This window comes from Equus quagga, chromosome 18 (genome assembly GCF_021613505.1).
Source record: "Equus quagga isolate Etosha38 chromosome 18, UCLA_HA_Equagga_1.0, whole genome shotgun sequence".
Classification (NCBI taxonomy): Eukaryota; Metazoa; Chordata; class Mammalia; order Perissodactyla; family Equidae; genus Equus; species Equus quagga.
The window spans coordinates 3853422-3872504 of NC_060284.1; the positions used below are offsets into that span (position 1 = coordinate 3853422).

Sequence of the window (19083 nt, forward strand, 5' to 3'; positions counted from 1 at the left end):
GCACGAGGACGCCCGCGGCCCCGCGCCCGCCGCCCTGCACCCCGAGGAGGTGGCGGCGCGGCTGCAGCGGATGCGCCGGGAGCTGAGCAACCGCAGGAAAATCCTGGTGAAGAACCTGCCCCAGGACAGCAGCTGCCAGGTGCGCGGACCGGGCGCGGGGCGCCGAGGGACGCCGCCCCGAGGGGCCAGCGTGCAGCGGGCGGGGGCGGAGGGGTCGCGGCAGAGTTAGGAGCACGCTCGGTCGCTTTTGCACGGCGGTGCCCCCTGCGAGGGTGGCAGATTAGGAAACGGAGGCTCCGGGCTGCGAAGCGGCTTGTCCAGAGTCCTGGGAATCCGGGGCGGCTGCCTGGAGGTCCGGCCCTCTCCTTCCTGCCCCAGTGGCCCAGGGGTGTGTCCGGGGGAGGGGGTCGGGGCAGCTGGAGGGGGAGGAGAGGGGAGGTGAGCTGGGCAGCACAGATTTGGGGGCCCAAGTCTTGGGGAGCCGGGTGAGAGGGGCGGGGGTCCCCCCCGGGGTCCTGGGGACCTGAGTGTGCCCTGGGGGCGGGGTCACGGGCGAGCTGGGAGTGCGTTTTGCTGCCGCCGAAGCGCTTGCCCAAGTTTGTATGAAACCGCTCCGTGGGCTCCGCGTGCGGGGCCGGCGTGGAGGGCGCTCCCTGCACCCGGGGGCCTGGCGGCCGGCACGGCGGGCGAGGACTGCGGGGGGCGAACTCCCAGAGTCGGAGAGGCTCCAAGACGGCCGCTCTGTCTCTCGGATCCGGATTAACTGTTGCTTTCAGATTAGAAGCTCTGCATCTATTTGACTTTTCCCCTTGATTGCCAAAGTTACACGCTCATTGTAGGAAAGCAAGAAAAGACAGAGAGGCGCCAAGGGGGAAAGAGAAGTCACCTGCATTTTCGACGCTTAAAGATCACCATTGTTAACGTGGGATGTTATCTTTCTTTTCCTGGGCGTATGTATACATAAGTATTTTTGTTTTACCAAAAAGTGAGACGTTTGTTTTTTTATTCTTTAGGGTTTCTGAATTGTCTGCACGTTCAGGTATATCTCACTTAGAACTTGAATTTAGGTAGTTTGTGTGGGGGGGGGGGGCGGGGGTGTGTGTGGGCTGTGCTGGTAGTTGCAGATTTGGGTGAATTCATGTAGTTCCTCCTGTAACAGGGTGCATGGACTTGCAGAGGGCTGGCCTTTGATAATTGCAGGGCATTCTTCCCTAAGATCCATAAAATAATGAGACCAACATCTCATTCCTATGTCATTAGACCTTACATAGCCACTCACAGTAAATGTGAGCAGGTAACCTTATAACCCATATGCATGAGGGGCCATTTTGTTTCAAAAAGTAAAGCAAAGAAGTCTCTGTTAGTATTGTGTATCTCACCCCTCTTTCAGCTCTTTGCATCCTTGTCTACTTCCCATCAGGTCGTAATGTTTTGTGATGCAACCTGTAAGGACACCTGCAATGGACTGATTTCATAGAAACCACTTTCTCCTGCCCATGCAGATAGAGAGAGCTCAGGAGGAGGCAGCTTGGAATTGGCAGATGGCATTTAAAAAAGCAAGTTGAGGAAATAGCAACTCTGTGTGTAGATAATCTAGGACAAGAGAGACGGAGAGGTCTCTTGGTTTCATTTGTAAGAATGTCAACTATTTTTCTTATCACATTTCCTTGCGGTAATTCTAAAAATATTTATACCCAAAATTCTAGACAGGCTGTCTGTTGTTGCTTTGCTGTTGGTATCTTTCTCATTTCCCTTCTCAAGAGACGTGAAAAAATTTATCAAAGGGTCTAATAAAAGGAACAGTTTTCGTTACCTGGTGTTAGTGATGGACAGAGGTTTTGTGAGAATTACACTGATTTGTATTTTTGAGATATTCTGTCTCTGTTATGAATTTATGTTTAGCCTAAATCTTAGGGTTTTCTGTAAGGGAGCAGGCATGAACTGTCGAATAAAATTGGGATAAGACCTGTCTGTCTAGATGAGTCTTTTACTGGCAAGGAAAGTATCTTAAATTTTTATGTTCAGGTAAATTCTTGTGCCATGGTTTTTGAGAACTGAAGAGTTTCATCTAAAAGCAAAAAGGTTTTTAGGACCTGGAGAATAGTTTCCAGACTTGCTCTAGCCTTGATTTTTTTTCTATAGTGATTTCCATAATAAAATGTTTTTAAAATTTCTGATGTGTAGTTTTAAAATCTAAGCTGATCAGTGTTTGATTACAGATAGCATTTGTGCGAGTAGTATTTTTTTCCCCTATCGTCTTCCAGACTTGTCCCTTTGCTAGTTTTCTGCTCACAATTGTATTCTAACTATCAGTGGTCTGTGCTACATAAATAGAATAGACCAAAGTATGCTCATTTCTAAAAGCAATGAAAAGACACGCTTTTCTTTAGATTATTTAGATTGAGAATTACTATTCTTATTGGTCCGATAAAATTAACATTTATATCTACTTTTTCTCAGATTGTAATGTTTTCGTGAATATATTCTGCAAGGATATTTTGTATTTTTATCTTTTATTTCCCTTAACAATGCTAATGTCTGTTTTTTCTTAGTGGCTGCATTTTACTGTCAATTTACTGATGAAGGTTTAATTTTAATTTTACTTTGTGCCTTTTAGCAGCTATCACCTGGCTAAACTACGTATTTGCTCCTTATGACTAACATAGTTAAAAAAAGTTATGACTTTGTGTTCAGTTGTTAAGTAATCAGATATCTTAAACACTCGAATTCTTGTTCTTTCCTAGAAGAGTCTTCTGTGTTGATGCATTTTTTCTGGAATATCGTGTGAAGGATAAACGCCATTGCTAACTCTGATTCCCAAACTGTATGGTTGTGTCTCCAGCAAAGCTGCGTTGGTCACCGATTAGTAGGAGCCTCGTCATTTTTTTCAACATTTTTGAAAACATGGATATTTTCTTTGCTAAGCATAATTTTCACAAATCTTAGTCAAATTTTGTTTAATTTTTGGTAAAACATTTCCAATAGCGTTCCACAACTTTACACTTCCTATGATTAGAAGGCACTCTGGAAGTCTTACATTAAAGTGGGGGCTTTTGAAGGTCCCTGTATCAAATACCTGACAGAGACACTAGCTCTGAGAATATGAACATCCTTATGCTAATAAGTTCTCGGAAGCTGGCGCACTGCAAGGGTACCGTGTGGCCAGCAGGCGCGGTCTGGTGGGCCCCCACGCTTGCTCGAGTCCTCCCAGCCCTCTGTCTTCATGGCCTCAACTTGGGTTCGTGTCGTCTTCATCTCTTGCGCAGACTATTGCAGCTTTTGTGTTTGTCACCACCCTCATCTTTGTCCTGTCCCTTATGTTTTAGCTTGTCTTGCTTACTGCTTCCCAGAGCACAAGTCTGCTTGTGTCACTCTGCTACTTAAAAATGAAAGTCTCCGGCTCCACATCCGCAGCAGCACCTCTCACACTCTTCCCCAGGTCGTCCCTCACCTTGGCTCTTTTCCTCCAGTTGGAAGGAGCAGTGAACCTGAATTTGCTTCCTGCAAGAGTAGAATTGCTTTGAAGCTCCCTGCTCTGTCTGAAAAATTCATATTAAGTTCTATTAGCAAATTTGGTTTAATGTAAAAACAGTGACCTAAACTTGTTGAAATTTAAGTCTCTCAATTTTTTGTCGCAAACTTGACACTTATGGAAGATGCACCATATTTATCCTATGATTTTCCCATACTCGTTTATCAACTTGGAGTCTTCAGACCTCAGTTTAAAAGCAGTTGCTAGGATAGAAATGTTTTTGTGACTTGGCTTCTGTCTACATTTCCAGTCTCATTTCTTTTTTTTTTTCTTTTTTTTCCTGAGGAAGATTAGCCCTGAGCTAACATCTGCCAATCCTCCTCTTTTTGCTGAGGAAGGCTGGCCCTGAGCTAACATCTGTGCCCATCTTCCTCTACTTTATATGTGGGACGCCTACCACAGTATGGCTTGTCAAGTGGTGCCATGTCCGCACCCAGGATCTGAACCGGCGAACCCCGGGCCGCCAAAGCAGAGCGTGCACATTTAACCCCTGCGCCACCCAGCCAGCCTCTCCAGTCTCATTTCTTATTAGTCCTGCATTGGATTCTAGTTTTATCAAACTACCTACATCCCCAAGTACTTCCTGCCACTGTGATTTGGATATTTATAGTTGTATCTTTGAATGTTAGTGTTTTGGAATGTAATTATAGTGATTAATTTATTGTGAATAATACTTATAATAATTATTATAATTATTTATAGTGAATAACAATGTTGTGAACGCTGGTTCTTAGTAATAGCCGTTGTGTGTGTGTATGTATGTGAATAGTCTTTTGCAACTCTGAATTTAGAATTTCGATTAGTTAAGGTAATGACCTAATATGTGTTTTTTATTGCATTTCTATAAATTGTTTATATTTTGTGGTTAACCTAGTTCTGTTTCAATAGCATTGTTGCTGGAGTTCCAACATGGGGAAAGCAGTGGCATTTCTTTCCTGTATCATTTGAGTTTGCTTAGTTTTTTGTTACATGTCATATTTGTGTACATGTGTTTTGTTGTGGTTGCGTTTATTTTAAAATCTGAAGGAGATTTTACTGTGTAATTAGAAGAAAATGTGAAGTGCTTAGGGCTGACAGCTGGATCAATAATGGAAGAAACATCCTATTGTCTCGCTTTGGTGTTATTGACTCCGCTGTGAAGTGCTCTGTTATGGTGGTGAATTGAGAAACTTGATTCACGGAGGCCCATTTGAAAGCACAGGGTTATCAGCTAAGCACTTTTAGAATAACACCACCAGATGTAGGGAACTCTGATTGGTTTTCTTTTTGAAAACTACTTATTCCAATTTTTCTTTTATGTTAGTCAGACACCAATAGAATTTTCTCGTATACTTTGTGTTAACACAAAATTTAAATTTGTGTGGGATTTTAAAATATACATTCTTTTTCTCTAACAATATATGGAGTAATTATTGCCTCTTTTTAAAACAGGGCTGCTGTTCACTTTTTGTTGACAATACTGAGGTATTTTCACATTTTGAAATTATTCTTTTTCTCATTGTTAATGCCATTTTGCTTACTTCCAAAGGTTACTTTTCTTAGTGTAGTTTATACTACTTAAAACTTATCCGTTACGTTTTCTTTTCTAATGTAGTTAATCAGAATTGAATTGTGGGTTCTACTTCTTTTCCGTGTATTTTGTTATCCTAGTCCCAATGTAACAAGAACACTGAAAGCTGCTAGAGGAATACACTTCTAGATTTCCGGGGCGCCACTGGCTTGGTAAGTTTCAAGTCTTAGTGGAAAGTCTTGACGCGTGTTTCGGCAATGCTGTTCTCTGCTCTGAAGACACACTTGAGGAGCGGTTGGTGGTTAGCATCCCAATGCTGGGTGTCAACAAGCAGGCCAGGGAAGTCTCTGGTGGCTTGTAGACCTCTTCCTAATGAATGGATTATGCTTATAAGTTATTTTTTGGACTTTCAGCCTGTTTTCCTGTAGGAAAAATATGGGAGACGGTGTTTAGTTTTGCTGGGCAGCATTTTACCACCTGTTTCAGCTATGATGCATCTGAAGCGTGAGATTAAACAGCACAATAACATCTAATCAGCTTTGTTCAGGAGCAGAGGCTCTCCCAGCGCACATCGTTGACGGCTGCACCTGTGTCTCGTGTCAGCCTCTCAGGGAGGAGTTGCATTTAGGGGAATTGCTCTTGAAATAAACAAGGTTCAGAAGATCAGGGATGCATCAGATGAGGTAACTGATGGAAGGCTCCTGCTGCAAAGGGGTCCCTATCGCTAACCCCCTGAGTTTGTCCCTTCATTCATGTGCACTTTATCTTTCCTGCCTTATAGCCAGTGGCCCTGAAGGGCTGCCAGGGCCCATTTCTTATCTGTGGGCAAGAGCTTTATGCTTAACTCTACTTAGCCCAGCAGAAACAGGCAAATGAAAGAATGTTAAATGTAAATTTTATAAACAAAATTATCTATATATTTAAAGATTCTATAGTTGCTTATCCAAAACCCCGGCTCTGTTTCTATTTTGTTTGCATAAAGAGACAACTGCCTTGCTCTAAGGGGAGAGTGCACAGAGAGGGCTAGTAGGTGAGAAGTGGGAAAATCAGACCTCCTGGGACGCTTGTCCGTATTGTATATTTTGGCTCGTGATTATCTGCGGAGGACCATCCGGGATCGTGTACTGAATGTCTCCCGTTTGTTCCTCCAGATCTGTCTCCGCCCTTCCCACCTGCTCTGTGTCCCGGGAGGCTTGCCTGGACTGTGGGTTGCAATAGCAGGCCTCTCCCATCCTCTGGCTTCTGGTCGCATTTGGCCAGAGCCACTGGGGGAGATCGAGGGTGGAGGAGAGAGAGATTGGGGCATTGATTCACTCAGCTGCCCCTCTACCAGGTTACCTCGGGTTGGCTGTTTTCTCTTTCAAAGGTCGCATTTTCTTTCTGGTGGCTGTCTCCATGCAACTGGGCGCTCTCGGTTGTCATAATCATCGTTCCCTTGTCTCCTTAGCCCTGGGGGTTGTAGGGCACTGTTGCTAACCATAGGCTTTCTTTAAGCCTTTGTAGATAGTCTCTTAAAGAAATTCTATCCAATTACTTAGTTTTTGAACGTGCCATCTGCTTCTTGCTGAGACCCTGATGCTGTTGCCTACCCAATCTCGATTCTTCTTATCTTTCCTAATAGCACCCAGGTTTTCCTTTGAGAACCTACCCTCCCTCATTATTTAGCAACTGTGTGGTTTAGGTGGGTTTGATCTCTATCCCCATCTGTTGGGGTGACATAAACCAACAAACAGATTCTTCCCTTTTGCCATTGGAATGGGTTAAAGGATGGGCAGTAACCTGGACCCAAGCCAGTCAGTACATGGTAGTCCCTTGGCCACAGTGATTATTCCAGGCTAGTATAGGAGAGAAGCTTAGGACTTTTGTTTGCTTGTTAAGGTAAGTGATTCTCTTCCCACTGGATATGAATGCAAGAACATATTGTCCTTATTACAGCTGACAGTCTGGGGACAGAGCAGACATCCAAAGGAGGACTGACTTGGAAAGAAAAAGTAGAGAAGATGAGCTGGAGCCCTGATCAAACCATATCTGAAACTTGACTTACCTCTGGATTTCATAGTTATGCCAGCCGTTACATTTCTTTTATTGTTTCATTGATTTCAGGTTGGGTCTTAGGTTACTACCAACCAATAGTATCCTAACTAATATAGAATTTTTTTATATCAAAGTATGTTTTTTATTTTGCTGAGGCAGATTCACCCTGAGCTGATGTCTGTTGTTAATCTTCCTCTTTTTTTCCTTGAGGAAGATTAGCCCTGAGATAACATCTGGGCCACCCTTCCTCTATTTTGTATGTGGGTTGCTGCCACAGCGTGGCTGATGAGTGGTGTAGGTGTACGCCTGGGATCTGAACCCATGAACCCCGGGCTAAAGTAGAGTACACTGAGCTTTAAGCACTATGCAATGGGGCCAGCCCCACTCTTATAGAATTCTAATTAAAAAACATAAAATCTCAGTATTGGAAAGGGTGGTAGAAGATATTTTATCTAATCTTTTTCCTTAATATATGAATATATGACTATATTTACAGAGTCCTCAACACATGAATTCTAGCACACTTTTACCACCTTTAGTTTCGAGGAGATCACTGCTTTGTAAGGTATCCTTCTCCAGCTTCAGATAACCTTCTTTGTTATAAGTGTTTTATTTTATTGAATATGTAAAATTTATTTCCCTGAAATTTTGATTTTTTTGATCCACGTTCTCCCCACCAGCACTAGAGAGAATTCATGGCATTCTCTTTTTAACTTTTAACTTCAGTTCCTTCACGCCACTCATTTTTAGGACACGAGTCTGAGTCTCCTCGGCATCTTATTGATTCTTCTCTGAACACTCACCACTACCTCTTGCTCATTGATCTCTTAGAATGTGGCTCCCGGAATGGAGCGTGGTTGTCTTATTGAGCTCTCCCTATGATCCTTCAGCTGGAACAAGTGTCTCTTTCCCCTGGGCATCTATAATAACAGTAACAATCCCTGTCTATCGAGTGCTTACTGTTGCCAGGCACTGTGTGTTGTGCTTCGTTGACATTATATTTAGTTCTCATTTCAAGGCTGTAAAAGAGATCAGGATTTCTTATTCCCATTTTATTGATAGGGAAACAGATGCAAAATTAATGTCAGGCAATTTGCCTAAGGTCATTCAGCCAGTGAGTGGTAGAGTGGAGACAAACTAATGTGTCTGATTCCAAAGCTCATACTCTTATCCTGTATTGTGTGATAATTGTAATTCCCCTCCACACACGCTGTCTTGTCAGTGGTTCAAAGGACAGGGATCATGTAATATTTACCTTTGTATCGCTGGTGTTTAACCTAGAACCTGACACATGGCTCTGAGGGAAATTTAAAACAGAAGGGGACTCCTCAGCTACTTTGTTCTAAATGTACTTCTATTAACTTCTGTTGTGGCCGGCAAACTCAGGATTGGTTTGTAAGATGAACAAATTTTGCCTCATGAAACTGTTAGCTTTCTCGGCAGTGAACTCACTCCATTCACATATAATTATTCAATCAGTCAACTGTTTATGGCTCATGAGTAAGTTGGAAGCTATAACCTTCTCTCCAAAAATGTGCTCATATTCATAGGCACACAAAAATTTGCATGTAATTTCAAGGGATGATGGGTCTCATGTAATTTACCCCTGATCTCACTGGGGATGGCAGACGCAGGTTGAGAAGCGCCTTTCCAGGCCAGTGAAATTTTGATCCCGCCTTTGGGTCTTTAGCTGAGTGCGGACCACCGGAGCAGACCCAAAGCTACGGCTTGAGAAGGGTTTTCTTCGGGAACTTCTGAGGGCCACGTTTCTGCATACGTGGCATGATTCTCCATCTGGACAAGGTTATAAATCAGGCTTCTTAATTTTCTATCTAAAAAGTCAGCTGCGTCACTTCCTGTTTGATGTACAAGCTCGTGGTCCCCTGGCCACCCAGCGACACGTGACTGACTCTTTCGGTACCGTGCCTGGTGCAGAGTGGATGCTCAAAACAGTTTATTCTTAAGAGGTTTACCAGGAGCTACAGTATAATATTCCCCCTTAACATCTATTGAAAGTCCAAGATGGATATGAAGAATGTTTCTCTTTAAAACATGTCAAGGCTGTTGTCTATTGTGGTGTTCAGTGTGCCTCACGATAAGTATTTATTGCTAAGAAAAAAGTTTCTCTCTCTTATTAGATTTGGGAGTCCCTTAACTTGTTTTCTAGGCATTTGGTGCTTAATTTTGTGCCTATTTGCTATTGTTGTCTTTAGATTTGTGAGCTTATTTCCGTCTTCCCTATGCTGGTGCATTTTCTTTGGGTGTTTGAAGCCTTCTGTTGAGTGTTTGTTACCACCTGACTGCCAAAACCGTGTTAGAGTTCACTGAGTTTGAGCCTGTATTTGTACGCTATCCTTTGCCTCTCTTGGTGCCACCCGCTCCTGCCCAGCCCCGCCCAACGCCACCTCCTGCCGCCCAGCCCTGCCGCACCCTCTGCCCCAGCCAGCTGGTTTTTATCTCTCTCCTCGCCCACCACAGCAATTACCTGCGCGCCTTTATTTCCTGGACTTTGGATTTTCTGTTACCCAAAAGCATGACTGCTTGCTTTTGATTCTAGATTAGTCTCCATTTCTCTGACTTTGTACCTTGTGGGTCTTTTTACAGCTTGATCTAGAGTAGAAGTAATGGCGATAAACAAGGACTTGGGAATTTGGAAAGTTTTAAATTTTGAAATAATCTCAAGCTTACAGAACAATTGTAAGTACAATACAAAGAGCGTTTTTTTCCTGGACTGTTTGAGAGTGAGTACTGAGCTGATGCTCTCCCACCCCAAGTACTTTATTGTGTATTTCCTACAAATTTGGACATTCTCCAATATAACCCCATTACTGCCATCAGAGTCAGAATACTGCCGTCTAATCCTCAGATTGCATTTAAGTTTTGTTAGTTGTCCCGTTAATATGCCTTACAATGGAAGTATCCGGTTCAGAAACACATACTGCGTTTTGTTGTCGTGTCTCTCTTGTCATCTTCAGCCTAGGATAACTCCCCAGTCTTTCCTTGACTTTTATGACCTTGACCCTTTTGAAGATTACAGACCAGTTACTTTATAGAACGTCCTTCAATTTAGGTTTGTCTGATGTCTCTCCATGATTAGATTCAAGTTGTGTGTGCTTGGCTGGAATATCAGAGAACGTTCACATTTTAGATTCGTCCCCTTGTTGATAAAGCTAACTTTGATCACTTTGGTTGAGTTTTATTAAAGTCTTATCTGCCAGGCTTCTCCAGGCAAAGTTTTTCCCTTTGGAATTAATAAGGATTTTGAGGGGAGATAGTTAAGACTGTAAATATTCTATTCCCTTTCAAGCGTTCAATTTATTCATTTATTAATTTATATAAGAAATAGGCTCATGGTTTCCTTTGTTCAGTGGGTTGTACTCTATTACTGTGATTATTTATTTTGATGCTTAAATTGTTTTTGATTTGGGTATTGGGAGCTGCTTCAAGCTGGCTCCTGTGTCCTCTTTTTTTTTATTTTGGCATAATTTTAGATTTACAAAAAAACTAACAAAGATAGTACATAGAGTTTCCACAGATTCTTTACCCAGTTTCCCCACATGACCCAGGGACGTTAGTCAAGACTAAGAAATTAACGTTGGTACGTTATTATTAAGTGAACTGCAGACTTTGTTTGGCTTTCTTAGTGTTTTCGCTTGTGTCCTTTTCTGTTCCGAGATCCAGTCCAGGGCACCACGTTGCCTCTAGGCGTCGTGCCTCCTTGATCTCTGTTCACCAGTTTCTCAGTCTGTCTTCGTTTTTCATGACCTTGACAGTTTTGGTCAGATATCTTTGAGAGTGCCCCTCAAATTGGGTTTGTATGATGTTTCTCCCATGAGAGATCAGGGTTATGGAATTTGGGGAAGAATTCCACAGAGGCGATGCTCACTCTGATAGCGGTCGTCTCTCGGGTACGTGGCATGAACTGATTTACTCCTGGTAATGTTAGTGGCGTCTGCTCCATCACTGCTTGGTAACACTATTTTTCCTGCTCACTGTTCTTTGGGAACAAGTCCCTAATTCCAGCACACTCTTAAGGGAAGGGTCCTATGTCCTTTTGGCACATCCCCATCATTCACTGAGTACTTCCTTTCTTTTTGACGCAACAAGATGTTGCCACTTGTTTTGTACTCTCTGTGCTCCAGCCCTGGAATCAGCCATTTCATGAAGGCATCTGTTATGGAGTGAATGTTTGTGGTCTCTCGATTCATATGTTGATGCCCCAGCCCACAGTGTGGCTGTATTTAGAGATGAGGCCTCTGTGGAGGTAACTGAGTGAGGTCATAAGGGTGGGGCCCTGATCTGACAGGGTTAGTGTCTTTATAAGAAAAGGCACCAGCGAGCTCTCTCTCTGCTGTGTGCCTCACACCCCACCCCTCCCGCCAGTGTGCAACTACTCAGGAAAGGCTGTGTGGGGACGTAGTGAGCAGGTGGCTGTCTTTAAGCCATGGAGGGAGATCTTGCCAGAAACCAAATCAACTAGAACCTGGGTTTTGGAATTCGAGCTTCCAAAACTGTGAGAAAATAAGTTTCTGTTCTTTATGCCACCCGGTCTATGGTATTTTGTTATGGTGGCCCCAGATGGCTCTTACAGCGCCTCGTTTCTTTAGGGGTAAATACTGTTAGGAAGACAGGATCTGGAGCTGCATGTGATCATTGCCATTGAATGTCACTGCTATCAGGTCCTCCTAGTGACAGAGCTGGAGAATATATAAACGTTTGGATATGTATATGCACATATGTTTACACCTCTATCTCATCTATCAAAAATAATGTGTTCACACTGATACATCAAATTGCAATCTAACACAATAGAGTTCATTCTACTTTTTGCCCACTCCATATGTGTCACCCCTCTTTCTGACAATGAGAAACCTGGTGTTCGTTATCCCTAATAGATTTACTTATTTGAACAATCCCCCTCTATGTTGTAAATCTCCCATCACCACTGCAGATGGCTGCCCCTTCCCCTGTGCATATGCCCAGCGCATCCCTCTCAGGCTCCATCCTCCTGGACTGGGCTGGTCCACCGGCCAGAAGCCCTCCTCTCCTTGCCTGAGTTCTCACACTGTGTGCTGGGTTTTCCTCCTGTGCAGATTCCTCTTCACCTGGCTTGAGCTCTGAACCCTGAGATATTAAATAAGATATTTTGCGTGAATTACGTGTAAGTGTACGGTAAGCAATATCTGTTATTAGTGGTAGTTGTGGTAGGCAGAATTTGAAAAATGGTCCCACAAGATTTCTAATCCGTGGAACTGTGAATGTGACAAGATATCACACGTGTAATTATTACGTTACATGATGGAGGGGTTTTTGCAGATGTAATTAAGGTTACTAATCAGTTGACTTAGGGTTATCAAAGGGAGATTGTCCAGGTGGGCCCAATCTGATCATACTAGCCCTTTAAAAGCAGAGGATTTTCTTGGGCTAGTAGCGGAAGTCGGATGGTTTGGAGCACAAGAAGGGTTTGATGCACTGTTGCTGGGTTTGGAGATGGAGTGGGCCACGTAGGAGGACTTCGTTTCTAGGAGCTCAGAGTGGTCCCCAGCTGACAGCCGGCGAGGAGACAGGTAAGAGCCCAGCCTGCCCAACACCTTGACTTCCGCCTTGAGAGACCCTAAGCGGAGAACCCATTTGAGCCTGCCTGGACTTTCCACCCACGGAACTGAGAGATAATAAATGGGTGTTTTCATCAGTTTGATGTGTGGTAGTTTGTTGCACAGCCGTAGAAAACGAATGCAGTAGCACATCCGGGTGGTACGTGGAAGAAAAAACGTTTTGTGCGTTGGAGAGAAAAGATGGTGATTTACACAGGCTTATTCTTTGGGAGAGACAGTTATCGAAGTGTCTCCTGGAGATTGAAGTGCTCTTCCTCGGGACGTCTGCAAGCAAAGTGCTCAAGGAGGACCTCTGATCATGAGATATATAATATGAATTAGCTTGAGGTATGTAAATATTTCCTTTTAAGGAAGTGAGTTGTGGGGCCAGCCCAGTGGCCTAGTGGTTAAGTTCGTGTGCTCTGCCTTGGTGGCCCAAGGTTTGTGGGTTTGGATCCCAGGTGCGGACCTACACACCACTCATCAAGCCATGCTGTGCTGGCATCCCACGTACAAAATAGAGGAAGACTGGCACAGATATTAGCCCAGGGCCAATCTTCCTCAGCAAATAGGGGAAGATTGGCAACAGATGTTCGCTAAGGGCCAATCTTCCTCACCAAAAAAAAAAAAAAAGTGAGGTATGTTATAGTTAGTGTAAAGAAAGTATATTTTCAGTTTTTTCTTTTTGAACACTTTGAACATGTATTAGTTTATGTTAAGATTGTAGAATAATCTCAGGAAGAAGTATACTGTATCAGAGTTGATGAAGGCAATCTGTGGAAACAAATATTTGTGCATTTAACTAATATTGAAGGTCTGCTTTGTGCTAGATGTTGGAGCCCTGTGTGTGAACAAGGCAGGCACATGGTATTTGCTATTGCTAAGCCAGCAATCTAATGAAGATACGGAGGAGGAGAGTAAGGAGTTAAGTACGGATGGTAGGCGCTGTCAGTGTTGTGATGGGGAGAGTAGAAAATGCAGTGGAGGTAGAAGGGAAAGATATCCAGATACTGAGCCATGCTTGAGAGATTCAGAAAGGCTCTTAGAGAAACTCGTCAAAGCTGAGACCCAGGGAGAGAGAAGGTGGCTAGGGGAAGGGAGAGAAAGAGGAAGGTGGAGGACGTTCGTAGCCGAAGATGTACCGAGTCCCAGAGGCAGGAGAGAGCAAGGCCAAAAACTCCTTCCCGGTGGCTGAGGCCTGGAGCTGGAGGGGTCGTGGTTCCGTAGAGGGCAGGCGCGTTGGCCGGGGCAGGTGACTGTCAGCCACAGAAGGGCGTTTGCATTTGATCTTCAGGGAAATGAGGTGCCATTGAAATATGCAAACAAGGGAGTGGTGCAGCCAGATTTCCACCTGTCAAAAGGGAAAATTACGTTTTTTGTTTTTTTTTATCTCCCAAACTTCGTCCTCACCCTGATCCCTGTTCTAAGGTTAGGACTGCCGTGACGCAGTAAGCATTAGTATGTGATGGGAAGAAGCACCTCATAGGTTTCATTTTTATGTGGGTGACGCGTAAGGTACCATGGGTGCAGCAGGTTGCTGTGTTTGCTCTGGAGTCTGTTGGCCTGGTTCTGCATCCCAGATCCGTGACACGCGTCCTGTCTGTGCAAGTCACCCAACTTCATTGGTCCCCAATGTCCTCATCTTTAAAATCTGTGTAATAAAATCCAGCTTTAAAATCCAGCTCATCGGGTTGTTAGGATTAAATGAGATAATGCCTAAAGTACCTGGGATAAAGTGAGCACTCAGGACATTAACATTATTATACTGCTAATAAAAAAGGCAAAAGTTTATTAATTTTTTTTAGGCCACGTCAAAATGTTCCCCTGGCAAAAAGTTGGTATTCACATGAACTTTCCAGCAAAACAGCCAAACTGAAAGCTGTTAAAAATTTAGCCAAGTTAAAATTGACACCACATTACTCAGCTAATATCATGAAAGGTATTGTGTGATAGGCCCTGTGTGGGCCAAAGCAAGTATTATCTGGTGTGGAACATTCAAATGCAGCTGCAAGCAAGCACTAGCATTTATAAGTTTGGAGCCTAGGAGAGAAGTTTGAAGTGGAAATAAGAATTTGGAGATCACTGGCATGGGGATGCGACTTAAGTCATCTCAATAAATGCAGAAAAAACATTTGATAAAATTTAACACTCATTCTTAATAAAAACTCATAGCAAACAGAAATACAAGAGAACTTCCTCAAACCTAAAGATTAGCTAGAAAAACCAAAAGCAATCATATTCGATGGTGAAATATTGAAAACTTTTCCCCTGAGCTTAGGAGCAATACCAGAATCATTGCTATTCGAGATTGCACTGGAAGTCGTGGCTGGCGTAGCATGCTGACTCCAACTGCCTAAAGACTGACAAGGGAAAGGAAAATGTCAAAACTGTTGCAAGACAGAATATCTTTATGACTTTGGGTAGGAAAGGATTTCTCAAGGCACAAATTGTAAGGGGAGAAATTGATAAATTTGGCTTCATTAAAATGAAAAACTTCTCTTTACCAAAAGAACCCACAAATAAACTAAATGACAGAGCACTTAAGTTCCAGGGGAATACATTTATAATGTAGTTCCCAGCAAAGGCTTAGTGTCCAGAATGTGTTTTAAAAAAACTCAGAAACTCCTATAGGTCAATAAAAAGACAAACGCAGTACATAAAGGGGCAATAGGGATGAGTAAATCCTTTTCAGAAGAGGAAATAAATGGAAAATAAACGTGAAAAGCTGCTTGTATCAGAGAAACAGATTACGTATAATATTATATTAGTGTGTACTTATGTACATATATATAGAGATTGGTGGACTGATCTGTACCGCATGCCAGCGGGCTGGAGACTCAGGCAGGTGTTGATGCTACAGTCTTGAGGCAGGATTTCTTCTTCTCCAGGAAGCCTCTGCTTTTGCTCTTAAATCCTTCAACTGATTGGATGAGGCCCACCCACACTATCTAAGATGATCTCCTTTACTTGGAGTAAACTGACTGTAGATTTTAACCACATCTACAAAATACCTTTACAGCAATACCTAGTTTAGTGTTTAAATAACTAGATACTATAGCCAATTACACATAAAACTAACCATCACAATGCCCTACCTTATTAATCAAGGGAATGCAAATTAAGACCACAGTGAGGTACAATTTTATATCCACTAAATTGACAGAACTGAAGTATCTGATAAGACCATGCATTGTAAGGACTGTCACGTACCGTTGTTGGGAGTGTGAACTGATAGAACCATTCGGCAAATAAGTTGGCACCGTCTTGTAAAGATGGTCATTTTCACGTGTGCAGCCCAAGAATTTCACTCCCTCAGAAACTCTTGCACAGGACACCAGGAGACGTAAAATTTACAAGAATGTACAGTAGTTTTAAAAAACATATTAGTAGCAAAACAGCAACAACCTGGAAACAAGTAAGATATTCACTGATAGGAAAATTGACACGTGGATCATACTGTGATCACGGAACAGACTGTCAGACAGTCGTGGACAGAGGAACAGCAGCCACGTGGAACACGAGTGAATTTTAGAAACATAATATTAAGTATAAAAAGCAAGGCGTAGGGGCTGGCCCCGTGGCCGAGTGGTTAAGTTCGCGCGCTCCGCTGCAGGCGGTCCAGTGTTTCGTTAGTTCGAATCCTGGGCGCGGACATGGCACTGCTCATCAGACCACGCTGAGGCAGCGTCCCACATGCCACAACTAGAAGAACCCACAACAAAGAATACACAACTATGTACGGGGGGGGTTTGGGGGGAAAAAGGAAAAAAAAAAATAAAAAATCTTTAAAAAAAAAAAAAAGCAAGGCGTAAAAGATTAAAAATAGCATAATACCGTGTTTATGAGGCTCAGAAACAAATCAAAACAACCTATGGTTTGGGGGCGCGTACCTACCGGAGGAGCGCCAGCTGTCGGGGAGGCGGTGGGAGCTACTGAAGGCCGTGGAGGACTGGGGAACCGTGCTGCTGATGTCCTTAAAGCCTTAAGTTTGGTCGTGAGATCCTGGGCACTCATTTCATTATTATGCCTCATAATTAAAATGTTACAGATGATCTTTGTGTATTATCAAGTCACTTAAAACTAAAAAAAAAGAAATAAAAAATATTTCTTTTTTTCCTTCCAAAACAGTGGGTTTTACAAAAAGAGTGCTTTAATCTATGAAAACCTTTTTTCAAACAGTTTTCTTTTTTAAATGAAAGCAAGTCTGTGAAAGGCTTAGAAGACAATGAATTCAACTTTCAAACTAAGGCTGGGTTTCGTTCAGGAAGAAGTCCAGAGCAGCTGGAACAATGGTTATTTAACTTTTGGGGTTTTCTTGACTGACTGCTTTGAGCTGAAAGCTATTGAACTTCTGCCCAGAAACCATTTCATATGTGCAAAACTTTTCATTTAATTCCAGGCAGTGACAGTGAATTTGCTCTGGAAATATGTTACTAAAGCTATCTAGTAATTATCAATTTTGGTGAACTCATCTTATTGTAAGAAATTTGTAGCTGCCATTGCCAGTTAGAGGACTGTTTTCCTCAAAGGTGCTACTTCGTTCCTTAAAATTGGCTTGTAAGTTAATAGAAATGTCCTAAAGCTAGATTAGTACAGGGGTGGGTCATTTTAGTCCTTTTGGTTCTGTGTGGTGGAGCATAGTAGAATTTTGGCAAATGGTTGTTAGGACTCTCTTTCAGGTTTTAAGTTTTTAATTTGGCCAACTTACTGAGGCTCAAATTGAGGGGTGACCCACTTTTGCCTGGGTCAAAACAACCAGGGCATGGAGAAAAACAATCTCTCTCTCTCTCTCTCTTTTTTTTTTTTTGCAGGAAATTTATAAGGTTTCCCAGTTAGCAAAATCTGTATCCCACATCTGATACAAAGAAAAGCTATGATTAGAAATATGGCTATTTTAAAAATACAATTTGTAAGTTGCAGAATGTATCTTTGGATACTTAACATCTCTCTCAGCTGATTCCCAGTTGAATGAGTAACATAACATGTCATTTGTTTATGGACACTTGATAATGTGAAGAGCAGTGTCATGTCTTCTGTATCTAGCATTTGACAGCTGTTAACTAGTGAAATGAGAGATTAGAGTCAATGCAACTAAAAGCATACCCTGGATCCCTTCAAACAAGACCATGTCACCTTCTATATAAAGTATTAAATTAGCCGATTGGCAGATGCATATGTTATGCTATTGAGAGTTATGTTTTCTTAGTGAAGAATATAGCATATGTTTTTTCTAAGTCCAAGAAAACACTGAAGCTTACAAGGTAAAAAATTATCTTGGAGGGCCAGCCTGGTGGTGTAGTGGTTAAGTTCACATGCTCTGCTTCTGCTGCCTGGGGTTCACAGGTTCAGATCCTAAGCACAGACCTACACACTACTCATCAAGCCGTGCTGTGGTGGCCCCAAATACAAAATAGAGGAAGACCGGCACAAATGTTAGCTCAGTGCCAGTCTTCCTCACGAAAAAAAAAAGAGAGAGAGAGAAAGAAAAGACCATGGTAATAAGTAACCTAACATGTATATTAATCATATTACTATATAATTCATCAAACAATATTTTACAAATTGGTAAGTATATATATTTGAAGACATTTCTAATATTGACTTACTAATAAGGAATTCTAAGTTATCAACTTGACCTTTCTTATCACAGCTGATTGTCTTTTTTCACCCAGCGTTGTTTTTGTACTTTCCCTATCAGACCACTCACTTTTCCTCCTCGCCCTGGGTTGAAAGGGAAAATATTTCTCAGTCTGTAACTGTCTTCGTATTTATTTTCCATTTCCGTGTGAACACTTGCTCAGGTGCTGTGGTATTGTTTTTGTAACTGTTGGTGGCAGTGTACTGTTTTTAGTTAATCCTGGAGGGAATAAGGCAGTGTGGCTTAGAGGTTAGGGCTGTGGTCCCGGGAACCAGACCAATGGGTGAATCTCCCCTCAGTCAGTTACTATGTATATGACTGCTTTGCTCTGGTTTCCTGATTTTTAATAAAAGGGGTGTGCTCAGTGCTCTGGTCCCTAGTAAAAGCTAAAATAACGTCAGCTATACTAACAGCAGTAATAATAATTATTATTATTATTGAATTAATTAGTTTAGGTTGTGAACTTAACATACCAGCACTTGTGTAGCTTTAGTTTATTCATTTGCAACATTGAGCAGGTTGGCTGTACCTCTCCCATCTGGGATCAGAATCTCCAATGATGTGATCATCCAATTCCTTTAAATAATAACTCCATCTGTTGTATATTATGAGCAAGTTTTTCAAGACCAAATATCAATTCAGTGGTGAAATAATTAAATTACATTCACTTTAAGGTATATTTGAGTGGTTAACATATGTAAAGCAATACAGATAACACACAAATATATGAAATGCAATTCCTATACTCAAGTATTATCAATTTAACAGGAAGAAT

General features: G+C 42.3%; 1 protein-coding gene across 1 annotated transcript in view; it reads left to right on the top strand.

The window, feature by feature from the left end:
- Nucleotides 1-19083, top strand: part of RAVER2 (ribonucleoprotein, PTB binding 2) — a 94780-nt gene that overhangs the window by 614 nt on the left and 75083 nt on the right. Inside the window, exon 2 of the mRNA XM_046645827.1 lies at nucleotides 8-139. Within this exon, the coding sequence (XP_046501783.1) occupies nucleotides 8-139 (132 nt within the window). The remainder of the gene's footprint in view (nucleotides 1-7; nucleotides 140-19083) is intronic.